General features: G+C 39.6%; 2 protein-coding genes across 6 annotated transcripts; one reads left to right on the top strand and one right to left on the bottom strand.

The window, feature by feature from the left end:
- Window positions 1–297: 297 nt before the first annotated feature.
- On the bottom strand, window positions 298–7876 carry LOC114767801 (uncharacterized). Of its 5 annotated transcripts, none has more exons than XR_003742987.1 (6): window positions 7666–7876; window positions 6728–6785; window positions 2034–2066; window positions 1577–1933; window positions 1156–1280; window positions 298–946 (listed from the first exon to the last, which is right to left on the bottom strand). XR_003742987.1 is itself a non-coding variant. In XM_028959558.1 (6 exons), the coding sequence occupies exons 3-6, from the start codon at window positions 2092–2094 to the stop codon at window positions 863–865; spliced, it is 627 nt and encodes a 208-aa protein (XP_028815391.1). In that variant the 5' UTR covers window positions 2095–2145; window positions 6728–6785; window positions 7666–7872; the 3' UTR covers window positions 298–862. The 5 variants fall into 5 exon arrangements, 4 of the variants coding, with proteins under 4 accessions (XP_028815391.1, XP_028815401.1, XP_028815380.1 ...); XM_028959558.1 differs by having other exon boundaries at window positions 2034–2145; window positions 7666–7872; XM_028959568.1 differs by lacking the exons at window positions 6728–6785; window positions 7666–7876 and adding an exon at window positions 5627–5858.
- Window positions 7877–8137: 261 nt separating this feature from the next.
- LOC114768215 (type 2 lactosamine alpha-2,3-sialyltransferase) lies at window positions 8138–13580 on the top strand. The gene is given in 14 exon segments (XM_074933608.1): window positions 8138–8160; window positions 9354–9458; window positions 9643–9758; window positions 9909–10013; window positions 10499–10637; window positions 10747–10855; window positions 10858–11080; window positions 11177–11198; window positions 11200–11246; window positions 11248–11342; window positions 11390–11441; window positions 12385–12409; window positions 12622–12719; window positions 12721–13580. Coding segments are annotated over 13 exon segments (1245 nt in total). The 5' UTR covers window positions 8138–8160; window positions 9354–9362; the 3' UTR covers window positions 12839–13580.
- The last annotated feature ends 254 nt before the right edge of the window (window positions 13581–13834 follow it).

Here is a 13834-nt window from a genome sequence, read left to right as displayed (position 1 = left end):
ATCTGATTCGGCCAAGTACAGAGGCGTAACAAATAACAGCTTCCGGACGGAAATCATGACTTAATTATTAAAGTTCCGTTGTCGCTCTTTGTCGCTCTCTCTAAAAATGTATAGCTAAACGTTACAAAACTTACAACTTACAATTTGATTAATCAGTATTTTTAATATGGAAATAATATAATACAGCAGTCAGCTTTTATTGAAACATAACAAAGTAGCTATCATATATTTAAAAACTAACCTTCTGACTCTCAAGCATGTGAAAAACAAATGAAAATCATGTTTCTAAACCTCCTGTATTTAAATCCCCTGTTCCTTACTACATACAGATGTGTATGTAATAGATAGTTTGTAGCATTGCAGCAATGTGCTTGCTAATACTGTTTCATACATCCAGAAAATACAAGCAATTATAGATAAATAGATTAACATCACAATTTCAAATACAAAATGTTTGTTCACTCAACTATAATTGTGAACACAGACACATTGCTGTGACAAATTCAAACTAATTTTTTTAAAATCAATGTTTAATCATTTGCAGTTTGAATGGCAGCAAAACTTAACTACAGAATACCATACCTTTTTAGGCAAATAATATATATACAATGTGTGCAAATATGAAGAACATAAGCATTGGCAATGGAGATGAATACGCATCAATGAATCAGACTTAATTTATATAGCACAGTTTCTGCAAGTATCAACACTACAAGTTTTTAGCAAGAGAAGAAACATGTGAAAGATTTCCTGTTTGACAAAGACAGGATGTGGTTTGACAATGAAAGAGAATAGTGACAGAGGAATAAAAATGTATCCTATTGTCATTTATTGCTATACTTATTGCTATTGCTACATATTATTAGTTGTTTGGATGAACAGGTTGAGGTCTTTGGTGGTAACACACATGATGACTGCCTCTCCATGGTCTGTAGCTCTGCTTACGCTGAGAAAATATGTAAAGAGTTATGTTCAAAATGTTCAATATATACACACACACACACACACACACACACACACACATATATATATATATATGTGTGTGTGTGTGTGTGTAAATATATATAAATTTATTATGCCAAAACAACCAGTAGTACTAGAGTATGACATAATTTACTGGAACTGTATGTCTTACATGCCAAAGAAGGGACCTACCATTGTGCATCGCCGGATCAGCATAATAATGAAGACAAAAAGCAATGCTGTGCAAACTATCAAGCTTAGTATGAAGAAGATGTGATAAAGCTGGTGCTGGTGGCATCCTTCCTCTGGATTTCGTTCTATGAGAGGAAAGCAGATAGGTTTTTTTTACTTTCAAATGTTCACAACCTCAATGATGTGCAGGTTACCACTGGCCTTTGAAACTTGACCTTGAATGTGATTTTAAACATGTTTCATGTTGGAACTGTGGTTGATGCGATTGCCAAACTTGTTCTAGCTGTGGGCATTGAGACCAGAGATCCTGGGCTCATTCATACAATTTTTTTTTTGCCGATTGTGTTTACTTGTATTTGGAGTGAGAGGTGGATCCCCAGGACCAGATTTAAGAAACAGTACTGTGTGCTATATGCTTTACCTCGAACAACAATGACTGTCTCATGGCTTGGAAAATAGTTGACATCTCCTTTGTCATTGTCCATTAAAATCCATTTGCAGTAGTAGCTGTCGGTGTCCTCCACTTTCAGGCTTGACAGTTGCAGTTGGTAATCACAGCAGTCGCCTTGAACTAAGACCCTGTTGGTGAACTCCCTGTTAATTGTTGCTTTTCCGTTTTCCACTCTCAAGTAGAGCACATCTCTGTCACCAGAGAAGCGTCTTTTCAGATATAGTCCAATTGGCTGCTGCTTTGTTGTTGAACACAAGATGGTTGCAGAGGAGTTGAGGTGCATCAGCGTGATTGCTCTTGGGCTTTGTGAAACGTCAGGCACCTTTTCTGGAGCATAAAAGATATTTAAAAATGATTGCCTACTCACTTTCCTTTCTCTTTGCCATCAACTCTGTGGAACTGCCAAAATCGTAATCAACAATCTCACCTTCTGATCCAAATACAGCTGATATGTAGAGGCCTAAAATGCAGAATAAAAAGTGATACATGCTGGATCCCAATCGTCAGTCAGAGGAGAGAACTTACAGCTACCACAAGGTCTGAAATGGTACAGAGATTGTTTATAGGAAGTGGAGTTCTGTTCTGTGGGCATGTCTGTTTGCAATTGCTGACGTAAGTGGAAATGTGAGCAACACAATCGGCTGTGTTTATAAGTGGAGTTAACAATACACAAATGAATCATAAAAATTTATTTTAAAAGATCAAATTGAATATTTAAAAAAGATGAAATATTTGTATTAATATAAATAAAGTCATTTCACAGAACAGCATGTAATCATAGTATAAATGAAATTAAATGGAAAATGTTTTGGGTGGTTTCTCAAAAGGTGATCTGTCCATTACGATAAAATCCATAAAACCAAGCTGAAAAGTGAATTATGGATCTGCAGCAGTTTACATAGTAGTGGCCAGTGGTGGCCTAGAAGGTAAGGAAGAGAACTGGTAACCGAAAAGTTCAATCCCAAATCTCACTGAGATGCCAGTGAGGTGCCGCATTCATGGCTGCCCACTGCACCACGTGCTGTGCTGTGCATCACAACGGCAAACTAATTTCACTTTCAGAAGCAGGTCTTTCAGAGCAGTTTCATCAATTACTTTTTACTGGGAAGTAATTCTCAGGCTATGTCTATAAATAAGTACATAAATAAGAGTTTAAATTAAGTACTATACACAGCAAATGTTTTAAACACCAGAACTGACTAGATTTACATGTCTAATACAAGTTATCTTGTTTAATTTCATTTTTTACATTTCATTTGTTTTTTTTCCTATATATTAGCATGCAATGTTGCTTGATTTTAGAACCTCTTTTCTTACTTTTGTCATTTTCCAGTATACATCAATACTGCACCAATTACAAGTGTCCACTTGGAGCCAATACATTGTCGCTAAGGTATCTGCTACTAGATGTAACATCTCTTCAGACCCCATGATTTTTGCGACTAGCAACCAACTTCTTGGGTTAAGTAAACAGTTGTAAAGTAAGTTGTGTAGAGCTAGTTAGGGTGACCAGATCTCCTCTTTTCCTCTGACATGTCCAGCCAGGTTTTTAGACTTGTCTGGGTGCGCCATCAGCGTCTACACACATAGTTACTTTAAGAAACATTTGAAATCCCACTTGTTTAAAAAGTATTTCAAACAAGTCTAACACTAACACTCGCACACACACACTCACCAAAAAAAATCGTCTAGCACTTAACAAATCCCTTGCATGTTCTATTCTTGACAAGTGAGACCTTAGTTTTGTAACTCAAAATCTATTGAAAACCGAATGAGAATTGCTGGTGTCTTCCTCTTGTAAATCGCTTTGGGTAAAAGCGTCTGCCAAGTAAAGTAAAGTAAATGTATGCTAGTAATAAAATGGCCCCGGACACATGTGATCTTCGCAAACCCCTCAGGCCCTCCATCGCCACAAATACAATCTGCACTATCAAATTGAACACATTTTTCATGTGTCACAATGGTGGTGTGGGATGAACAATGGGACGCCCAGAGAATTTGGGAAAAACAGACAAAATAACCATATAATAGCCACCAGACCACACACTGAATCAAAGTTCCTCTCAGGTGCTCCTGAGTGCTCCGTGACACTCCTGCTCTCCTTTGTCACTCCCACAAGTCCTACAACTTGGGCGTAGCTTGTCTCAGTTCATGGTAAACGCTTTCAAGATTGCCCTGTATTTGTCTCCATCCATCTTCCCATCAACTCTGACCAGCTTCCCTGTCCCTCCTGAAGAGAAGCACCCCCAGAGCATGATGCTGCCACCACCATATTTGACAGTTGGGATGGTGTGTTCAGAGTCATGTGCGATGTTAGTTTTCCGCCACACATAGCGTTTTGCATTTTGGCCAAAAAGTTCAATTTTGGTCTCATCTGACCAGAGCACCAATCAAAAACATGCATGATAGATCATTATTCTGCTGCACAGCATCCTGCTTGTCCTGATACAGTTGGTTATTGCTGAAAATGTGAAATGTATGCAATCGATTTGTGCAAGTCTTTGGATTGACTCAATTTCCAAGGATATGCAATTATATATGTATAATTTCTCTTCCTCTTTTTGTCCAGGTTCTTCCATCCCATTGTAAACAGAGCAGCTAAGCAGTATGAAAAACTATAATTTCTATTTAGTATGACAAAGTGGGCTATAAAATAATCAGATTTTTAAGTTTTTTAAATAATCAGATCTAAAATGTTTACGAAAGGTATTGTTGGAAATATTATGCTATTTACTCTCTTATTATATTTTTTTGGTTAAAAAACAATCTTTGATGCAAAATGAAGTTTTTTTCTGATTGCATGAATTCAGAAAGTTTGGGTACCCATGTGTTAAACATTAGCAATATTTAAAATGGCCATTCTGGCATAAAATTGCTCATTCAAAGTCTTCTAACGCACATGACAATCAGGATGAAAAATACAGAATGATAAATACGTGCAACAGAACTATTTATCATCTCCAGAAACATGCGCATTTGTACATGACAATTTTCAGTCTCACCCATCAGAAGTTTACATTTTCCTTCCACTATTAAATACTGACTGGTTATTGTGCATAAATATGGCTCTGTTAAAGAGGCGGAGGGGAATTCACTGTTCATTCAGGGGAGTTTATTGTGTTCTGTTTTTTTTTCTGAAACAGACTCAAAATGTCACCTTGAAGTGATGTACACAACTACAATTCACAACAGCATATGCAAAGACGATAAATATATCAATTGTATATATAAATATTATTCATAATCACGAGAGTAAAATTTGGAAGAATATACTCATTCGTTAACTATTTTATAAGACCATGAAGAAACAGGAGAAGAATGTGTTCAGGGTAGAAATATATCATGACGTCTGTTCCTGTGTTGATTCAACTACTGTCATGACAAAACTGTGCCAGCAGAGGGCGCCAAAGGCACAAACTCAAATTTGGCAGTTGAGTGAAAAGTGGACTGAAGATGCTAGTTGGATGAAATAGTTTGATTACAAACAGAACCGCCGACATGTTCAGTCATGACTGGTCGCCATGACAACTATAAATAAAACGCCGACTCCCGATTGGCCGGGGAGCCTTCATGTTAAGAAACTCTACTGGACACTTTCAGTTGCTTGCCAACTACTTGACTGCTTGCGGCTGCTCACTTTCATGACCCAGGAGAGGACATATTTGACTGCATACTGCTATTTATTGTTGTAAATTGCTCATTTTATTGTTCCATTTGGCAGGGTTTTAACTTGGCTTGCAGGATTCTGTCAGTTGTTGTATTATTATTGTTATTATATTATTGTTCTTGTGTAATTAACAAGTTTAGTTTTCGCACGCTGTTGAACAAGATCACCGAGCGCAACTTCCACCAAGCGCAACTTCCACCAGCATTCCATGTTGGTTCTATGTAGCTACCAAAACATATACACATAGTTCCCCTTTCCCAATACAACCAGGACACACAATAGACAAATATGCATAAGTACACATACATTCCATAAAAATACATTCACCATGATGATGTCAACCAAACACTCACCCCTTCCCAGCCAACGCATATTTCGCAGACCATAAGAGCTGGACCATAAATCCGTCCCTCTTCCCCACGCGTTTCAGTAATATGGAAAGGATACAGAATTCTGAAGTCCATAGGATCCTGACTGAGATGTTGAATTAATGACATTGATACTGAAATAATAAATACAACACTAAAAACATTATGTGACTGTGTTAAACACAGACACGGCAGACGCCGGTAGAGTAAGCTGCGTCATGCCGCTGTCTCAGCCTCACTGTGTTCTCATATATTTCAGCAGTGTAGGAGGGGAATGTAGTGGGAAAGAACAGGCCCACAGATTCCAGCAGATTCCAGAAACACACAGAGGCAGCAGAAACATAATCACATAGTTAAAAAGGCCTCTCCAATTTTAGACCATACAAGATAGGTAACCTTTTTTTCCTCTGTCTTTGGCTTCAATTCTGACTCCACTAGCCAGTAGATACTCCACAATATTGCAGCATCCAATTCTGGTCGCCACATGGAGCGGAGTTCTTACACTACCTTTCTGACTGATCTCAGATTCTCTCTCCAGAAGCATCCACATGTGACTGTGCAGTGTCCCCCAAGGGAAGCCTGATGTCTTCTGAACTATGAACACTTTATAGGTTTCATATTTGTGCAAGAATGGGTCACATTTCCATGAATCAGCCTCCTCAAACCCAATAAAGACCAACCCCCAAACATGAGACCACTGTTAAATAAATCTCCCTGGGACTGTTGTTCTGTTCATTTCCCTAATACTCTGTGGCTTGTAAAAGCAGGCAGTGCTCAAGACCATAAAACGCATCAGGGTTTTGAGTTTGGGTTGTGGCAGTGATACCACACACGGATACGAGCAGGCTAAAGCTACAGTACCTACAGTACTGAGCATTAGATCTTATATAACCTAGACATTTGCTGTCTACTCTATGCATTACATAATTACCAATCTAATAATTTGCTTGCTTTCTAATTTTGCTTAATATATTTTAGCATTATTATGTTAGATTAAAACTGAGCACCATACACCAATCATTTAAAGATTACAGCAAAGATGTAGGTCTTTGAGTGCTGTGATTTATGAAAAGGTGAGACTCTTACCTCCTCTGTCCGGCAGTCCAGATCAACTCTTCTGTCCACCACCCATAGTATCCTGAGACTTAAGATTTAAAAACATAATACAAACTAATCTGCAAAATATACAATAGAAAAAAGCAAGTGTCCTGAATTAGTAGTCACGGTTAAAATGGTTCTGTCCTGAGGGGAGCCCTCTTATGCCACACAGATGGCACAAAAGTCTCCCAGAATTCTGCAGGGCATTGTGTAACTCACACAGAGAGGTGCCCAGGAGCTGGCTAGCATGGCGACAAATGACCCTTCTCATGACCCGGCTCCTGAGACACGGCATGGACACTATCGCATGGACACATGCGAGAACTATCGCTGTTCTCGCATGGACAACTTGCTTTTTATGGGACCAACATACCCAATAAGAACCCAGTTCAGCAATTCCATTATTTATAAGTGATTCATTTGTGTCCAATGAGGCCTTGTAAATACCTGCTAGTTTAATAACAGAATGTAGCCAATCACAGGCCCGCCTCTGGGATTATCCTGTTAACAAAGGCAAATTTAAGACTTTTTAAGACCTTTTTCAAGGCCACTTTCATCAAATTTAAGTTCCTTTATCAGGGTCGTCAACTTTTGTCCAAGGACCAGAGACACTCGGCAGACACTGTGAGGGCCAAATGCTTTTCTAAAATGTTAATTAAGAAATATATTTCTAATAATATATAAAGAAAAATATTCTAATAATATATAAAGAAAAATATTCTTACAAGACTCATATTCAGTCTCACATTACCTGTACAGCAGCAAGCCACTAGTGACTTTGTAAAATGTACTTTAATGGGTGGGTTTGGCTTTCATGGAGGTTGTGCCACAGAGAGATAGATAGCGGAAAAAGCACAATTTTGTGAAACTCTGTGAAAAGTTCTTAGCCCCATGCAATATAAATACTCTGTTTGTATTTGGCTCACCATCTGCCACGGAAGAACAGGAATTAGCCCCAGAGCTTTATATATGCGTTCACCATCACCTGACGACGGCGGTTTCTGACTGAATTAAAAAACATTTAATAAACATTTTTTTCGTTTTTGCTGACCACTCATTTAGACAGAATAACATAATATATTGTCGCTTCAGACCATAATAAAAATTGCATCATTTTGCGTTCATGTAATCGCACGATCTGACATGCGCTGCACTTGTGAACCCGGAAGTGCGCAGTACGCTGTGACCAGCAGATTCAATTTTATTTGATTAGAAAAAAACTAAATGCAGGAACATACTTTTCCCACCTAACTCATGGAAGATTTTTTTTATCAAATTTGTTTTTTCAAATCGTTTTGCAAACTGTCAGGCTGTTTCACTTGGTTGAATGTAGTCTAGCGAGGCCCTGATAAATAAAGCGGAAGTGACGTTGTTAGTGAAGGCCCGCCTTGATGAGCGGTCTGACAGTTTGCAAAATTCAGGTAGTTGTTATTCTATTTTTTTTTTATCCGAAACACTTTGAAAGGACCTAAGGATTACATCAGCACTTTGCACATTGACTTGCTATTAGCAAAATGTAATGTCAAATTAGATGCTTGGATTGAATATTGCATTGCCAATGTCCAAATGAATTTCCATTTGAATGTCTGTACTTAAAATACTATTTAAAATACCATGCTAACTAGGCATTCCTCCTTCACTAATAACAGATAATTATTTATGTAAGGAGAACACGTCCGCCGGTGAGTGCAGAATTTAGCCGTCTAGCTCCATAGGCGGTTCTGATTCTGATCTTATACACAAAAATATAAAACACAGATTATTTAGAGGTTACCAGTAAATATTGTGTCAGCGCTATTTTTGAAGACATGTAACTCATGGATTTAGGGATTACAATTCATTTTTTTACGGACCCGCGGAAACCCTGTGTAAAGCACAGGCCCCACGTGGTGGCTGTAAAATGTTACAAACGTTACGAGAGCTGAGGAATGTTTGCACATTAGACCACCCTCGTGTTTAAACCGTGTAAAACCTAGAAGCAATATGCTGCGAAAATGCTCACATGCTCTCCATGGCACCATTCTACTGACTGGAGAAATGGACCAAATGCTGTAAATGTATATATATTTTTTATTTTTATTTTTTCTAGGGTATAAACCAAAATGATATCACATGATTTGAGTACATTCGGTGCAAGGGCCTTGGTTTGGAGCAAATAAAAGTTGAATACAAAATTAGTGGAAATTACATTTAAATTAGAATGTTTTTCATTTCATTCAGTGTGGCGTTGTTCTCTCACAGTGTGGCTTGCATCTTGACATCACAGGGTTTTCTTTTCTTTAATTTTCTGGTGAAATCAATGGTCACAGATGCAAACAAATGATGTCTCCTCTACTCTAAAGCTCACTGCATGAATACAGCTTTGTCAGGAATCTGTTCCGGGGAATGTATTACGTGCACACACACACACACACGCACACACACTCACACACATGCAAACAGATGCAATGTTATATCATTTATTCAATAAAAAAAAATATTACATGACAATGCACAATTAAGTGTTTGATTGCTCATAATTAAGGAGAGGAAAAGGCATTAGGATGGAGTATTTCAGTTTTTTTTTTTGAAAGAGCATGTGACAGCAGAGTGCTGCTCTCGTATATTCCCTCAGGCTGAAGTCATGCGCAGATCAGGCTGTCAATCATTTACCCAGCAGCCATGGCAGCGTGCTGTCAAGGCAGCCCTTCCACTGCTGGGGGACTATTTCAACAATAAGGTACGTGTTGCTCCATTTATTGGGGTCCAAATATAAATATATATAATAACTTACATTGGATATAATGTATATGTTACATTTCGCCCTATAATTTGCAACACAGATTTGGTACATTTGTACTGTTTTTATGGTAAACATTATTTATTGAATTTTCTGAATTACTTTTCATGGTACACTGCCCTAGAGCTGTGGTGAAGTGACAGAATCCAAGGCCAATGGCCAGTTTCAGCGTGACTGTCACAGTGTGGCCTGTCTTTTGCCAACAACAAGACCTTCTTTCATCATTGTCACAGTTTCAGGGTGAATGAATTCTTCTTCAAAATGTGTTTTAAGGACTCAAAAATACAACTGGGCACATTGATAGAGAAATGAAAAAAAATAAAAAATCACATTACAAATCTGAAGAGAAAATATTACTATATTATTATAATGTTTGCCCTTTGTTCGCAGGATGACCTTGGGTTTCAGAATCTCAGTGGAATTAAGTGCAACTGTCAAAGACAATGGGTGTGTGAAGGCCCAGAAACCTGAGGGCTCTGGGTTTTTCCTCAGCCGGTGAGATTAAGTATAGAGGAATAACTGGACCATAAGCAACAAACACCACCATTATTGTGTTAACAGATAGCGTTGGTATTTTGTCCACAGAATGCACCTATTAGAAGCCTTTTTGGATGAAAAGGAGTTCATGCTTCCTCAAAAGCATTATTGTACATAATGCATAGCATGAACAAACATCTAATCATTGGCGAAATGCATTGTTTGCACAAAATGCATTTGAACAAAATTATTTTTTTGTTACTTTCAGCAAGCATTCTGTGGACAAAATGACTACGCTTTTGACAAAAAGACTTTTGTCAAGATCAAGATGCATTCAGTACAGAATGTATCATACAATGAATCTATCCACAAAATCTCTGCTTTTTTTGCACTTAATGCAGTATAAAGATATGTCTCTTGTATTAATGAACAGAATTAACTGGTTTCTGTGTTTGTGTGTGTGTGTGTGTGTGTGTGTGTGTGTGTGTGTGTGAGTGAAACAGGCAGAAGAACCTGACTCTGAGTTTGGTTCTCTGGGTGTTTTGTTATGCCGTGCTCCTCATCCCGCCATACCTGCCAGCTGGGCGAACAGTAGCACTCCACATTGTGTATACAAAAAAAAACAAATCTGCTATATTTTTTGTCTGATTAGAAGCAAATTATGATCACAATCTCATGGCATATTTTTCAGCCTGTGTCAGAGAGGGTGTTTTTTAAGACAACGTACAAATAACAGCCTTTTTGGTTGCAGGCCTTAATGAACCACTCAGAATCCCTTCTAGTCCAGTCATGCCATGGTGGGTGGAGCCAGCAGCAACTTCAAGCATCCACCATTGGACCCCAGGGGGGTAAAGGTGTTCCTGACACTTGGAAGCAGGCTTGAAGCTGTGGCAGCTGGCTTTACCTCTCGGACATGAGGGAGCTGAGGAGACACTGCGAAAAACGTTCAGTGCGCTCAGAAACTACGATCTGCCTGCGGGGCTGCAGACCTTGAGGTGTAGGGAGTGTGTGGTTGTGGGCAATGGTGGCATCTTGCAGGGTTCACGACTCGGAGCGTACATTGACCAGTATGACATCATCATCAGGTCCGTGCAGAACTGAGCTTCCAGCTAATGGGTCTGAAATATTTGCCTCTCACATCAAAGACTTTTCTCATTACATTTTCTCCACCTCTTGGTTAGGATGAACAATGCCCCGGTGTATGGGTTTTGAGAGAGACGCCGGCTCTAGAACCACCATTCGTCTCCTATACGGGACGGGAGTTCCAGAACACGGCTGTGGTGGCTCTGGTGCCTTTCAAGAGCCTGGACCTGGAGGCTCACTGCAGTGGTGACCTGACAACCCATGGTGAATACTCAGTGTACAATTACTTTTACAATTTCTTTCTACTACAGACATAGGACAGCTGACAAAGGGCATTATAACACAGGCCATCAACAGAGAAGTGTGAGCACTGTTCTTCCACTGTGTTCAGAGTTATGACATGATCTTACAGTAACAGTCTATGAAACCAGATATACTCCAGTTAACCAGCTATCAAACACTCCTGAGCACATCATCATTGTTGTCTCATGGATGTTTTGGGTCTTGCAACAGGCACTCTTTTCCAGGTGAAAGTGAAGTGATTGTCATTGTGATGAACAGCATAGCACACGGTGACACAACGAAACACGTCATCTGCTTTTAACAGGAAAAAAAACTCACCCTTAGTGAGTAGTGGGCAGCCGTGACTGGTGCCCGGGGAGCAGTGTGTGGGGACGTTGCTTTGCTCAGTGGCACCTTGGCAACCTTTCAATTAAAGGTCCATTTCCTTACCCGCTAGGCCACCTCTGCCCTAGGTCTCCCAACCAAGGTTGACCTATGTCGATGTGGCATTCACGGTCCCCATCAAATCACCCCATCTTGATGCTCTCTCTGCTTTGGGTCCCCATATACCTATTAACCACACAAGCATGTTCACACACAAAGGTGTACACACAGAGGTACACACGTAGGCTCACACAGGTGCATGTCTTGTATTATTACTATATGCAACAGCAACAATTTTATTTTTGTACATCCAAAAATCACAAGGAGTATGTGTCAATGGGCTTAACAACCACTACAGATGACACGCCTCATACTTAGACCCTCTCTGGACACAAGGAACAACTCCCTAGAAAAATCACATGGAGGAAAAAATAGTAAAATGGGATAGAGTGATTCAAAGAGGGTAGTGTTAAATAACATTTACTGTGACAACTTATTTTTCTCTCCCTCCTTTTTCTCTGTCTCCCTGGTCCTGTCTGTTGTGATTTTAGAAAGTTAAATAAGAAAAAAACATATAATTAATTTTTTTTTTTTTAAAAGGCTGTGAATAATGACAGCACAATGACTGTGTTACCGACAGACCGGAAAAAGAAAAACCCATAGAGGTAAACATGTCTCCCCCTCCAAAAAAAAATCACTTCACCAGCCGCCACTGATTATGGAATCCATACATTACACAGTGCAAACCTCATATGATTGAATGTTCTGTAATTCTACAACATTACTGCATATGATGGATGTGACATGCTGTGGAGTGTGCTTGTGTGTGTATGCATGTGTGGTAAATACTGGCGGTGTGTGTGTGTGTTTTTATTAGATTGTGCCCACCCTTGGCATCAGTGCGTTGGTTTTGGCCCTACAGCTGTGTGACGAGGTCAGTGTGGCTGGGTTTGGTTATGACCTCCAACACCCCAGCGTCATTACGTATGGACGCCATGGCAACACAAGTTGTGCATGATGTTGGGGCAGAGACTCTGTTCCTCAGAGATTTAGTGAGGAAATCTGTGGTCAACGACGTGACAGGGCTGCTCTGACTGCATCTAAGATCTTACAAACTAGCAAGCATCCAGTTCCACTGGACAGGAAGTGAGGTGCTCCGGCTATTACTCTGGCTGTTTCTACAGACCAATAAAACATGACCGTGAGTTATGGACTTTATCCTGTCCTTATGGAAGTGCAATCTTTCAAGATGATGGCGTCCCCATGAACAGTTCATAGGCGAGTGTGTTACCCATTAGGCTACCCACTACCAACGAAAATGATGTGAAGCTTGTGATATTACCCATGCAATGTCTCAACACACTACATTCATAACTTCACTTCAAACAAACATTAAAACCGCCAGTGCACATGCATATATGCTATTATGCATGTGCACCAGTGAGACACTAGGCCACCAGTGAGACCTGACCCATCAAGTGGGACCAATCCACTGTCTGTCCAAATAGGTGTCCCTTGTTTAGAGTCTGTATGAATGCTCTGCCTTCCCTCACACCAGGGTCGTTCATAATTTGTAAACAGGTTTGAATGTACGTCTTATGTTTTTGTTTAGTACAAACCTCGTGAAGGGTTTTTTTTTTTTTTTTTGGCCTCCGTGCCATGTACTTTTACTGTTCATTAAACTTTGATGTCATGCCACTGCCGCTCCTGTTTTTCCATGGCATGACAACTAGGGCTGCAACAACGAATCGATTAAATCGATAAAAATTGATTACCAAAAGAGTTGGCAACGAATTTCCTAATCGATGTCGTGCGACGCGGAGACGTTTGATTATTAAAAAACAACTTTATTTGAGTGTGGAGCAGAGTGAACACACTCGGTCTCTCTCGCGCACAGATGCTAGCAGAGTTTGGCACCTCATAGACAGCGCGGAGCAAAAAAAAAAAAAAAAAAAAAAAAAAAAAAAGACACTTAACCCTAAGTTGCTCCAGGGGGGAGACTGTCCTTGTAACTACTGATTGTCGCTCTGGATAAGGGCGTCTGATAAATGCTGCAAATGTAAATGTTTACCCGTCAACCAGCTTGACAA

Source organism: Denticeps clupeoides, chromosome 2 (genome assembly GCF_900700375.1).
Source record: "Denticeps clupeoides chromosome 2, fDenClu1.1, whole genome shotgun sequence".
NCBI lineage: Eukaryota > Metazoa > Chordata > Actinopteri > Clupeiformes > Denticipitidae > Denticeps > Denticeps clupeoides.
This window is presented reverse-complemented; position numbering and strand designations above follow the sequence as displayed.